General features: G+C 35.6%; 1 protein-coding gene across 4 annotated transcripts in view; it reads left to right on the forward strand.

Moving 5' to 3' along the window:
- AUH (AU RNA binding methylglutaconyl-CoA hydratase) overlaps nucleotides 1-14,339 on the forward strand; it is a 114,296-nt gene that overhangs the window by 94,546 nt on the left and 5,411 nt on the right. For all 4 annotated transcript variants that reach the window (XM_083817716.1, XM_083817715.1, XM_083817714.1 and 1 more), the window contains one exon: nucleotides 12,621-12,808. In XM_083817716.1, coding sequence (XP_083673842.1) covers nucleotides 12,621-12,808 — 188 coding nt within the window. The remainder of the gene's footprint in view (nucleotides 1-12,620; nucleotides 12,809-14,339) is intronic.

Below are 14,339 nucleotides of genomic sequence, written 5' to 3' on the forward strand. Positions count from 1 at the left end.
TAAAATCAATTTTTTTTCCTATTCTTAAATAGATCATTTTTGTACAGAGGAAGGGTTAAGAGGAAGAGCAAACCATGTGTCGTATTGCAAATGGGTTGAGCACTTCCAGAGAGCAAATATTCTCCATCTCGAACCTAATGAAATATTTAAAGTTGTGTTATTGAGTGTCTAGAGTAGCTGAATGGGAGTTGGGGGTTGAACTTAAAAAGAGAAAGACCACTATTCATAACGATCAAATCTCTGCTGCAAAGCTAGCATCAGCATTAGGTGTCATTAAATCAAATGGTAACCATCAAGCAGTATGGAAATCAAAAGGGACATAAGCCTTGAGCTAAATCCATTAGTTCTGCAGACCTTTGGTGATTTTGATAAGAGGGAGGACTGATTGCCATCGAAGTAAGCTTGGTCCAGATATGAGTTATAAAAAACAAGTTATGAAATAGAGTTTTATGGGTGTCATTCTTTAAATAGATTGGTAATATCCACAATTACAAAGCAGTAAACTAAATATCTTGTGGAGGGGAGAATCACTCCTCAGTAAACTGCAATTTAAGTAACGAGTTGGAATACACTTCAATAATAATCGAGGAAGAAACACTTAACACAACTGCTCACACAGTTCTATGTAATGAAAATTCATGCACCTGTGGGTGCCATTATAAAGGGTGGGGTGAAAAAAATAATAAGTGAACATTTAAAAAAGATATAAAAGTATAAATAAAACAATTGATTATGCTATAAAGCGATTTCTTCTAGAGGTTTAGTAACTGAATTTAAAATACTTGTAAAAAACAGTCATGGATCATTTACACTGTAATATATGAAAGAAAATCTTTAGTATTTAAGTATATTATGTGGTTCTCATCGTTGAACTTTAGTGATGGTTTTCTCAGCAAACACTTCTAGCCCAACTGCTGAACCCTCAGAAAGTGTGGGGTAAAGGATGAATGAAATATAATGTCAGTTCTCTGAAATTACAACACAGCTTACTAATTCACTCTGAAAATGTGGCCCCGTTTTCAGGTGTCACGTTGTTGAAAACTTTGAAGTGAGTAGAGGCTATGTTTTATGCCAAGATAATACAAAATAAAGACAAAATCAATTCTATTTATGATCAACGTTACATTTGAAGCAAAGGAAAAATGTACCACTCATATAGATATGAATAGTGTAAGTCAGTTTTTAGTTAAATAGTTTACTTATTTTGAGATCCATCATCAGTGAGTAATAATATAGAGTTCAATTATTTTCATTTCATATTCAATTATGACTATATTATGTTAGACGGCAAATTAGCTTCCAAATTAATAGTTAATTCACTGTATGTCTGGTGTTTTTCAGCAATTTTCAGAAGATTCAATGAATGAAATGGTAATTGTGTAGTCTGTCTTAAAAGAACAGCTGCACAAGTTAGTTCACCACAAATAAAGTTGGATAAAATGATTTATGAAGTACTGTTTCCTTAATTATTTCACAGCCTCTCTGGCACTGGAGACTTATCTAAGCCAACTATTACAAATCTCTGAATTTCAGAAATACTAGATTCCTGTCCCTCCTCTACCTCTGTTCTTCATCAGGTATGCTCAGGTTATGACCAAGAGCGGTTTTTTCTCCCTTGATCTCAGACACAGAGGAAAAAAAGAAGTTGTAGGAAAAAATTGTCTCAAAAGGTACTAATCTTTTGCAGCTTTGTATTAATGTTTTTTATAGTTTAATGTAATTTGAGATCTAAGAAACCAGTATTAATCGGTGACTGAGTTAATCTGAGTTTTCTCATGACTTACTCTGTGGAAGTTTTGTGAAAATAGGAACAGGGGATGCAATGTATTTGGCATAGATACGAATGCTTTTAGCAAAGAAACATAGAATTCAGTCTTTCAGAGGCTTAGTTTGGTGTCATTTTTTAACATTTTGCGTCTGAGTGTCAAGAAATATGAATGACTGTACTGAAAATTAAATTATCCTAACTAAAAGAGGATCAAAGAAGATAGTTTAATTTTGACCTTTTAGCTTAATATACTAATATAATTAATACATGCCAGAAGGATAGCCATTAGTTAGTTTATTATATATGGAGTGTAATTCTCCTTTTAGCTTTGGACTATGCAATCCTCATAATAAACTTCTGGGGGTTGTTTTTTTTTTCCAGGTGTTTCTAGAAAAGAGTCAAGCTAGGGGAAGTCCTCATTTGCCTCTTGTCTCAGAAATGTAGTGATGATCTTGCCACAAAAAGAAGAAATTCAAGAGCTTTGCAAAGGGTCACTGGAAAACTCCACTTCCAATTATAATCATCTGTTCCAGCTCCTTGCAACTTAGGCTTGTTACATATATTCAGTTTCTCAGGGTTTTTACTTTAGAAGAGTTCTTTCCCTCTCAAACCGTGTCTTCGGTTATGTTGCCTTGAGCATCAGCCTATCTGTATTTTAGACTAGCAAAATGTTTATTCTCTGGGGAGCAAGTGGTTGTCTCTTTCCCATCCAGCATGCTTGCGTGAAAACACCATTGCTCTCATAATTAGGAGGAAGAGGAGGAAATGATAAAAAACAATATTGTGAGGAATCATGGCAGTGTTTAGTCTAATAAGCAGGGAGAGGTTGTCTGTGGGATTTGAACCTACCAGCTTGAGATCACAGGTGTGCACCTAGACCTCTGACCTGTTTGAACCAGTAAGGAGTGGATCTACATACCAAAGGGGCTATAAATTACTGACACAAAACAAATAAAAGAGCTGCTTCTCAAGGATATTCCAAATGTACGGTGAAAGTAGCATATAAGATTACCATCAAAGTCATGCGCTTGTTTTCATTGATTTTCTTTAATTTTTGACATTGCAAACAACAGGGAGATTTGTTTTCCATGAAGTCTCACTGTTATGAAATAGTATGTAGCTTGAGTACAAGCAGCAGACTGGAGAAGAAGGGCAAATTTTTTCTTAGTCAGACATTTTTAGGTGTAGGCAGGACTATTAAAATAATTGAAGGTTCAGTTCGGTGGCTGAACTAAATTATCAATCAAAATCAAGTCATATAAGCAAAATGTTTTGTTTCAGGTTAAACGTAATATTTTTTTTCACCAGAAATGATATTTTAGGCTCTTAAAAAAGCAAACTAACAAAGCAAACAAGGAGATGGAGATACATGAACAAGAAACCAGACAAGAGAGACTGAGAGAACAGTACAGATTTGTCTCAAATCATATTTAGGTTTTATAAGATCAAGAGTATAAGAGCCATGCTAACAAGTAGCAAGCTTATCCAACTTTTGGTATTTGATCAGATGTCTCCACAGAACACTTACTTTGCTGTGTGGCCTTAAGTTACGCATTCATGGGAAGATGTATGCCTGCTTAGTTAGAATTAACAATGGAGATATGATAAAGGCTTTCAATTTCTGAGCTCCGTTTCAGTGGTCCACTTAAAAGAATAAATGCTTCAATGAAGGCTGGCTGGGAAACGAGCCTCTCAGAGTTTCACCAGTTCTAAGGGTGAAATACATCTCAGGCTTAGAAAGAAAGGGGAGATAGGGATGTTTTTTAAAAATACCACTTTTTCTGAGCAAGAAGGAGACTGAGCAAAGAAGGTGATATGGGTTTATGCTTGTTCATCAAATTCCAAGCCTTGCAGGCAAATTGAATCTACAAGGGCTTTCATTCAGCATATTCTCTTTTTCTAAAGATTCCATGATTCTCTGTGGATTTCAAGGGCAAATTGTCCATTATTAAAGGAATTCTATTTTTGAGTTCCTTGTTGTGCCTTGTTTTCTCTAAAGGGCTTACACAGAAAGAGAGCTTTTGAAGTCTCTTTTGAAGTGTCCAGGCTCCAATAAAATGTTACAAAATTGCTAGGGATTTGGGAGAGCTCTATCGTTGAGCAGGTGGATTGTTGCTAAAGAAGGGTCAAAGGATCTCCATGTAAAAGTACCTTTGAGATATCCGTACCTAGGAGCAGCAACCAGGCTGTAGCTGCACCTAGAAGCAGAAAGGATTCAGCACCGAGGTCTGCTCACAGCAGAAAGGTCCTATCTGATGTAAACAGCTAGTGAGAGGTAGGTGAGTGATGTTACCCATCTTGTTTATCCTTAGCGTTTGAAGTAAAAAGTCTTAATGACTTACGCTAATTAAAGATACTTTTTCTTTAACAAGTGGAGTGTTCCCAGCTGCTATCCTAGGTCACTGTGCTGATACAAATTCATTTATTCATTACATCCTGCATATGTAGCCCCAAATGTCTCTTTTCCTGTAATTTGAAAGTGGGATGTAAGGAAAGTAAAACTCATATCTAATTTCTTTCATCCTCAAAACTGTAAAGGTCCATGAATTCCATCTCATCTGTGTGTGATTAGGTGGCAGAAGAATATAATTAGCACTAGCTTCTCCATATATAGGGAAAGAATTACCATTGCATACAGCCCTCTTGCATTGCATCCTGTGTGCGGTGAATTCTTTTCTGTATCACTTGTGTCACAGCAGCAGGTGAGAGGAATATGAAAGAGCCTTTCTTAATGTAATCCCTCTCATTAGTGTTTTAACAGTCAGATGGCTACAGTCTGGGAATAATCACTTATTTCAGCTCTTTCTTTGTTAATTTCCTGTCAGTTATTGGCTTTTTTTTTTTTCCTTTTTTTTTTTAATTACAACTTGACTAGAAGGTGTTGGAAGAGTTACCTATTTCTATTGAGGAAAAACATCGGAATAATCCCAAACAATGCAATGTTAAAATATCCAGTTTACACTGTTTACACTTACTGGGGTGGATCCACCTGTTGCATGGTAACTGTCATTTAATGTTATTATATATCTTTACAGAAAATTATTTCCAAATTAAAATGATTTTTTCATGAATTTGGACTGCGAGATTTTTAAAAACTCTCTTTTGTAAAATGTTAACAATGTGAATTAAACAAAATAGTATTTATCAGTAAGAAAAGGCACTTTTAAATGTAATACCAGTCGTCTATCCTTTTAATGTATTTTTCCTCAAAACAATATGCTAGTCCTGTCTACACTCTCTCAGTTCATCCTGAACAGCAATGGATGGGGCCAAGTGTCAGTCAAAAATAGTAAGGAGATGTGATTTCCTGATAGAGACATGAACAAATAAGCAATTTGAATTTTCTTCCAGTTGATTTCATTTATGTTTCATTTTTAACCTTCAGCCTTTGAATACCTGGTCTTCTATATAGTCTTGAGGATATCTGCTGTTCTCAGTATATAAGTAGAGGCTGAATTGTATTTGTATAGTTAATAACTCAGTTCTCTGAAGAGCCAGTAAAGGATGTTCTTGGCTTTCGAAAAGTAGCATCTATCCCAGCCTGTGTCAGAGGATTCTAACCTCATATGTTCAGATCTCTCAAACAGCAATTTTTCAGGTGTCAGCTCACTGATTTTAGTGTTTCAATGGCCAGTTTGACACAAGTTACAGTATTTTGGAGACATTGAGCATGAAAACATGAAGCTGAAATCTGAAATCACTAAGAATGTTTGGTGAAAAAAAAAAAGTCTTTTATAGTCTCAAGCTAGGCATGTGAATATTCAAGTGCTCAGAAGTAGCAAAGGGAGAATATCCTATAACATACTCTGAATGCATTCTTATATTTTATGATGGATTTATTTTAATTTTTAATTCCTAATGGAAGTTGTAATTATTCTTAGAGATAGAATCATTGGATGGTTTGAGTTGGAAGGGACCTTACAGATCATCTAGTTCAAACCCCAGCAGACACCTCCCACTAGACCAGGTTCCACAAACGTCCACTCAACCTGGCCTTGAACACTTCATGAGCTTTACATGGTTCTCCTCTCTCAAGTTTGCCAACGTCCCTCTGGATGGACCAGAGTATAGAGTGTATCAGCTGCACCGTTCGTCTTGGTGTCATCCGCAAACTTGCTGAGAGTGTGCTCAATCCCACTGTCCCTGTCACCAACAAAGACATTGAACAGTTCTGATCCCAGTACAGACCCCTGATGGACATAGCTCATCACTGGTCTCTACCTGGACCATGAGCCATTGAATCCAACTCACTGGATGTAAGCATCGATAATTCCATATCCGCTGAGTAGTCTATCCATCAAGTCCATGCCTCACCAGTTTAGAGATAAGGATGTTGTTCGGGACTGTATCGGGGCTGTGTATAAATCCAGGTAGATGACATCAGTTTCTCTTCCCTTGTTCACCACTGCTGTCAGTCTGTCACTTGGGATTAGACAGCTGAACCAGGAGGTGCTGTGTCCTACTACAATCTTGGCTTTGGAGTTTTCCCTGGACTCCCGTTCTAAGTTGGCACTGATTATTTTTTCCTTAGGACTGCTCAAGCCAGCGATTTTGAGAGATGAATAATAATTTCAGAGATAAATTGTGAATAAAATAAGAATTAAGAATAAAATTCTTAAATAAAAGCCATTTCTTTGGAATTGTTGAAAGCAGGTGTAATATTAGTCAGGATAGGAGAAGGTGTAGGGTTAGGAATAGGAGTTGGGTGTAGGGGGTTAGTAGTGCAGTGTATTACTTTGCTATGTGGAAGGATAAAATGGTAGATTTCTATATGAAGAGCATTGAAGTAAGGAAAACATTCAAGTAACTCACCCATAAGTAGCGGAGATTTCAGTTGTAATAGTCTGGTTTTGCTTTGCTTACTGTTTTTTTTTTATATTATTATTTCACTTGTGGCTACTAAATGCTAAAGCAAGGAAGTGTCCCAAACTGGGACTGTGATCTCATTCTAAGTGTAAATAAGAATAGAATACCACTGTGGTAACCCATTTTTCTGTAATTTGCTTAAGTACTTATGATAGATTTTCTCATGTCATTTTTTTTTTATGTCATTATTCTTGAGTCAAATTTTAGCTGCTACAATCAATCCAAAACCGTAAGAGTGTGGACTACAAAATTATTTATTTCAAATGCAACTTTAAAAAAAGTTTTTGCCTAATATTACTCATAAAGTCCACATGATTTGTTAAGTATGATCCTATGAAACAGCACTGCTCTAAACCTCCTACCTGTTGTTACAGCTGAGTAATGACTTCATAAACGTGTGGGTGTAATTTTGAAACTGGAAAATGCCTTCTCCTGGGCCACTAATTTCTATCTGCAGCAAGATGAGTTATGTTATAATGTGTATGTACTTTTTAATTTTGCGTAAGTGCACTTTCTGTCATTGCATCTCAAAGGACAGTAAGAACAAGTTTCTATCTGGAGTAAAAGAAAGGCGCATGGTCTTACTGAGTGTGTGCTCATTTCTATTGCATTTGTTTATGTTAAAGTAAAATTTAATAACTAGACTAATGGCCTTATGCATTTCTCTTTTCTTCCTTAAATAATTCAAGTGAAAACGATAAAGCAGATTGTCAGTGTGTGCGTTGCTAAAGCCATGAGTCCTGGGAGTCCATGTGGAATAATGCAGATCTGTGCTTGCCAAGCGGTGTTTGGTCTGACAGTGGAGTCTATGCACGGCTGAAGGTCTGGATGTGTAGCAGGATGTCCAACAGTTGTGAGGGAAGTGTGCAGTAAATACCTCACACTAGATGCAGAATCTCTTCTGAAGTGGAGTTCGTTTTATAAAAATAAGGTTCCAGATTCATTCTTTGATCCATTCATTTCACATATGCAACTGTCTGCTGGGATACCAATTTTTAATCTTTCCCAATCTACAAGAGGATTACTTTGAAAATAAATCATGTTTTCTAAATTACCCAACGATTTCATCTTACTGTACAAAAGCTGTGATCATTAAACTGCTAGTGAATTCTGAGAGTATATTTATACTTTCTCTCATGAATTGTAAGTGTTCTTACATCTTCAAGCCAAGTACTATGTTCTACTGACTCAAGCTGCCACCTTCAAGTCACCCACGCATGCAGTTTTGATATATTCTAGGCATTTTTCAGATAGGTTTTTAAATAAACCAAACTACAGACGTAAATGAATAAAATAGACTGTGAAAATCAAGAACTGATTTGCAAGTTCGGTTGGCAGCTTTGGAGCTGAGGTTTGCAGCTGCCATGCTGCTGTAGGTAGCAGGTCATCCTTCACCTCCAGTCTCAGGTGCAGTTGTGACTTAGATTGCTGCTGAGCTTTTTTTGGCTTGACTGGCAAAATAAATTCCCACTGGCCCTTGTGGCAGCCTCCTACTAAATCCCTTTTGGCTACAGCTTCTGTCCTCAGTCATCACAGACCCCAACACAACTCCCAAGTCAATCTCAGGCCACTGTCTTGGGCACACTTCATCCAGGTCCCCACTCTTTTTCTGAACAACTACTTACATGGCCAGACAGGAGAGAGGCCTCGCCTACTGCCTGCTTTTTGTCAATTCAGTGCTTTTTTGTTGTCACGGAGATAACATTTTGTTTCTTTTTATCTCCATGCGGTTTTCACTCTGTCCTACATCTTTGTTGATGTCCTTCCTGGTCTGAGCTGTTTTCAGTTGTTATTTACTTAGTTTGTGCCAGTTACAGGCTCTTCATGTTTTCTTTTATGAAAGGATTTGGGATGTCTGATCCCATAAGGATTTATTCCCGGATTTAAGTGAGCTGAAACTCTTGTGTCTTTGCAGGATCAAGGCCTGATCTGGTAAATAAGCTGTTGGAAAATTGGTGTTAAAGATTGTTTTGATAGCTTTCAGAATGTTTGTGTTTTGAAAATTGCTTTATTTGGCAATGGATGTCAGGTATTTTAAAACATTTGTTAGACATACTTTTTACATACAAGATACATGACTGGAAAGTATTACATTAAAATGGTCTTTTTAGCCGTGTTTATGGGCTCTATACTTATTGTCAAGGATTGGATGATATTAACAGCAGGCTTCTACATTCCCATATTCCATTCTTCTTCCATATCTTTCAATGGAAAGGAAAAAAGTCTACTCCTCACAGCTTTCTGTGAAAGAACCACAATGATGCCTACAAGATGTTTTTGGCTGAATTATGTAATTAGAAAGTTTGTGGCTGATGGACTTTGATTTCACCATTGATTATTAATAAAACACTAGAAATGTACAGTAGTTAAAAAGAGAAAGCTAGATACTGGTCCAGTTAAATCAATCCAATGCAAATCAAACAAAGTTTGTGGTGAAAAGAATAGGATAGAAAGAATCATTTTACTTGACTTAATAAACAAGAATATTACTAAATTGAAGTTTGGATTTTTTTTTTTTGTCAGAACAGGATTTCATCCAATATATTTTGACAGAGCCTTGAGCTATGAGAAACTACTGATTGTAGATCTTCTCTGCCAGAATGATGAATCTATTTCCAGTAAGCTAGTTGCTTCATCTTGTTGGATATACACTTGGGAATTTATCACGTAATTCCCTTAATCCAAACCAGTTGTGTACATATTTTGTAATTGGTGAATTACTGTCAGTAAATAAATACTCATACAAAATCAACTGGTTGTTAAGAAAAAATAAGGCATGCAAAAAATACATTTAACAATATTCATACCATACTTAAGAGTCTTGTATTCAATGTGTCTTTTCACACAAACTGGAGTGTCATCTAAAACTGGTGTTTACAGTTATTACAACGTTGAATATATACTACCTTAGATAAGAATGCATTTACATTGCAACTGTATGTCAAATACGCTTTTTAACACACTGCGTAATACCAGATCACTGGTCCTTGAAATAAGATGTCCTTAAGTTTGTGAAAAAGAAACAGCTATTCTTCCATCAAATATTGCTCTACATTTAGATGAAATGCCTTGGTAAAGTAATGTCTTTGAAGACTGGGTGTTACTTCCTTTAGCTCTGATTGTAGTTGGCAAGCATTATATGTTCTTTGTGTGTTACCAAAACAAAACATCCATCTGCAGCATACTCTGTATTTTCTTCATAAATGGACATAACTTATGTGTATTTTGGTGCGTTGTTTGTAATTGATTGTCTTACTGCTTTTGTGTACGCATATATCTTATTGCTACTACTGAATATGTATGATTGATGCATTGAACTGTTGGCTTATATTCTGTGAATATTAATCAAAGAACGTGCTCCTCTCCTTAATGGCTTTGCTGTGTGGGAGGCAGCCAAACAACATAGACTATAGTCTGTTGTTCTTTTTTTTTTTTTCTTCTTTTTGCTCTTTAATCATTATTGTGTAAGACACTGGCAAGAACACTTTTTTTTTTTTTCATCTATAAACACTATTTCATGCTTAAACATATCCATTGCTTGGTCAAAGTTATGAAATATTATTGCACAATTAAATTTTGTTTTCAACATTTCCTGGTAGAAGCAGTAATAGAAGAAATAAAGTAGTAAAGGAAGGAGAGATATTTAAGCAGAAAAAAATATGAGGCATAGTGAACACAGATGGAGCAGAAGATATGGAATAAGTAGATTCAGTTTCTTATAGTTTCAGGTCTTATGATTTGGACACATAGTTTTCTTTAATCAAAAGCCAAACTCGATACATTTCCGGATTTTATTACTATGGTGCAAGGGATAATTTATGAAAAAACTGTTCTTAAAGAGAGAGTAGACATCTGCAGTGTTCTGATGTACACGTAAATGTGTATGAGGATAGACATTGATTAGGGTATGACAGCTTCTTTGGGTGAGAAATGAAAAGACATGTTCAGTATGAAAAAAATGCCAGTAAATGTTTCTGTGTGGAAGCGGTGGTACAGCTTGGTATCATAAGCAGCAAGCTTCTTGAAAACACATCTCATATTTTTATGGCATGTAGGTGGGATTTAAATGTTTATAGCTAGAGTTTAAGTCATTCTCTGTGAATCTCACCAGTTAGGCAGCCAAGACTAATAGGCTTCAGGGTTTGTAGTATTTTAAAAAGGAGGTTGTTTGGGTGTTTTTTTTTTGTTTGTTTGTTTGTTTTGTTTTGTTTTTTCTTTCCCCTGTCATAAAAATATTCTGGAATGGGGCCTTTCTTTAAATTCTGATTTTTCAGTTCTTCTGGTGGGTGCTGTTAGCAAAATTTTCCTGCTAGCACTATCACCTGCTTAGCTGAACTAGCAGAACTTCCAAACATGAGTTCATTTTTCTGTTGCCTGTCATCCTTGTCCATGATGATGATCTTAACTAGTCATACCAGAATGGTAGGTCTGTAGAAAGTTCACAGTATTTGGTGTTTGTATTTGCTAATGTTACTGTTCTGCAAATTTTATAACTATTTTGAGTGTAACAATTTTTATTATTATTATTTTTTAATTCCTTCAATTTCAGCCTGGAAAAGATAGGTCAGTTTTTTGTTATATATCATGATTTTGTAATATTCTAGAAGACATAAGACAGAAATCCCCTAAACCTCCTTCATTTTTGTATGATGTAATGTGTTCAAAGGGAGGTCTGTTTTTATGGAAAGGAATACAGTAGTACTGAAGCTTGTGATTCATAAGAAATAATAATTTCTGAAAGCTGAATCATGGAATCACAATAAGGTTTTGTTTATGTCCAGTCAGATCATATCTCAGAAACATATTTAAAGTATTTTCAGGAAGCATCAGTAAGAGAATTGAATGGTTTCAAAAAAGTACTGGCTTAGTCTACAATTACCTAGTGGAAATTAAAGTTTTATATTAGTTGAACACGCATTTGTCCAGTGTTTTACCAGCTGTTCTTGAACATCTGTAAATATTTCTCTTGCATATATACATACATTTGTAATTTAATATATTAACATGCTCTTGCAGAAATAGCTCTATTTGGAAAGAAATTTTTACTTTCAGACTGCCTGTCTCAATGGAATATTTGTTTCAGATCCATGTCAAAACAGTACCTTGTATAGTTTCAAAATACCTTCTCCTGGATGAAGGCCATTTCTACTCTTCTTAGTTCATACAAATATCTGCTTCTGTGGTTTCAATCTATGTCTTCAGTTCTGATAACAGTTATACTCACATTATCATTGTCTATCAATTTTAGAAAGCTAATTCTTCGTAACCAAGCAATCTATCTTCACACGTCTGGTTAATGTAGTTACTACTTTTTGACCTTCTCAAAATCTACCAAAATTTTTTAACATAGTAAGAGAAGGTAAGTAATGTTAGGTGCCTTTTTCCACTGGCCTGCATCCATCATTGCTCTTTTCTAATTTTTGTAATCAGGCTTTAGATTTCAACAGTAAGACAAAAGTAAGGAGAGACAAGGCCATGACTTTTTAAAGACCTTGTCTTTAGTTCATGTTAGGTAGAAATTCTTCCTGTCCCTAATACATGCAAAGTTTAGCATTGGCTACAGTCTTGTTCTGTTTCTTGGAGTATATATTTTTCTTGAGTGTAGTTCTTCAAAAATGTTCATAAGATGGTAATATAATGTAAATATACAGATTGTTTAAAAGAAGCAAAATGCTTGGATATGGTCAGCATTTGGCTGATTTTGAGTAAGATAACCTGCTTGCAGTCAAACAGAATTTCTATTACTATTAGCTCTTTCCAGCTATTTTCACGTCTTTCTAAGAAACAGAACAATTGATTTGATTTTAGATTTAGTTTCAAAACTGAAAAAGGCACTTTGGAGTGTCTTTGTATGATAATGTAATTTCCATATCTTCATAGAAATATTTATGGAATTGAAAATATTTGAACTGAATAAGGCATCTACATTTGTGGGATAAAGGGATGTGAAACTAATACTTGCATTTTCTCTTTTTCCAAATTTTAGGGGGGACACAGAGATTACCCCGCACAATTGGAGTATCTTTGGCTAAAGAACTAATCTTCTCTGCACGCATTGTAGATGGTGAGGAAGCAAAATCGATAGGATTGATTAGCCATGTGGTAGAACAGAATGAAGCAGGGGATGCCGCATACAGAAGAGCACTAGCTCTGGCAAGAGAATTTTTACCTCAGGTATAACTAATTATTTTGCATTCAGTTGTTACCAAATATTAAGTCTGAAAAAGATTCAGCTGTATTCCGGTTATAACTGCCATGAAGTTATGTATTTACAAGTCATGGTAGTTATGTGGAGAGCAATGAAAAATTTTTCTCATGGTTCAAGTGGTGTTATTTGGTAAATAGTTCCCAGTAAAGCAAATAAGCTTTGTCAATCCATGTATCATCATGCTGTGGTCTGTGTTTGCATTGTGTATTTTGGTTTTCACATGTTAAACAGTAAAAAATGGTGTAAGGGTTGTTTTTTTGTTTGTTTGTTTTTTCTTTTTTTTTTAGTAAACCAGTTGTCTCAGTAGGTTATTCTGTCGCTGTTGAACACTTCGAAAGAGATACAAAAAAGTCCTTATGAAAGTGAATGTGTTTCAGCATAGCTCTTGTTTTGAAAAAACAAAGCTAAATGTAATATCAGTATTAAAGCAAAACCCATTTACTACTGGAAAGTGATCCCTTTGCTTTCTATCCTTTGTGTATAAGTTAGATGAAAGAATCATGCTCTTGTATAATTTATTCAACATGACATCTTATCTCCATCTTTTACTAAAAGACTTGAAATGGGATTTGCTGAATTTCTGTGCTTTAGAACCTAAACAATTTAGTAAGAAATTTAATTATGACCCTTAGAGGAGTCTTTGTGTTAGCTGATTGCTACCTGTTCCCTTACTGGCATAGAGTGCAGGCTGTTTGTTCAGAGAAGAAATGTGCGTTTGGAGATCATCAAACTTGTTTTTTAACTGAAGTGTCCCAGGTAGCAAATTCATAGGTGGTAGCATTAAAGAAAATGAGTAAACCACTGTATCAGATCACAAGTTTAGCAGCAAAATCTTTGCATTCAAAATAGGAAATGGATTAAATAAGATGCTTAAAATGACTGTTTGTGTTTTGAAAACCCTCATAGAAAGACAAACATGAAAAATATACTAAAGCTTTTAGCATACAGTGGTTCTGGAAGGCCGATTTGTAGTTAGAGCTTTGCACTGGAACCAGTTCAGAAGCATATGGAAAGCTCTGAGGTCCTGTCAACTCATGCAAGTGCAATGCCATGTCACCACCGAAGGGACTGCATTTGGATTTTCCCAAAGCAGTAGGCCACTTCTTTAAAGCAGTCTCTTACCGTTCGGAAGCTGATGCCAATGACAGGCATAGGACTGAGATGATTCCCAAAGATGCCTCCTTGTGGAGGACCAAGGTGGAACTCCTTCTGTTTGCTACTGAACTCAGTGGCTCATGGAGAAGTGTCATCACCTGACCACTGCAGGCTTTGCAGTAGCACATTTTAGGTTTGAAGCTGTATTGATCCATTTGAATTTGGTTTCATATCTTTTTATGTATCTCCATTGTGTGATAATAGGGACATAATTAGATTGATTTATAAAGTCCTATAATGATGCCCTGTTACAGTGGTCATTCTGAGCCTTGTTTTGAAAGGAATTGAGCAATCTTGACAAAAGTGGATATGCTCAGCACCTTTGAAACAGAAACGCAAAAC

This window comes from Anser anser, assembly GCF_964211835.1.
Source record: "Anser anser genome assembly, chromosome: Z".
Taxonomy (NCBI): Eukaryota; Metazoa; Chordata; class Aves; order Anseriformes; family Anatidae; genus Anser; species Anser anser.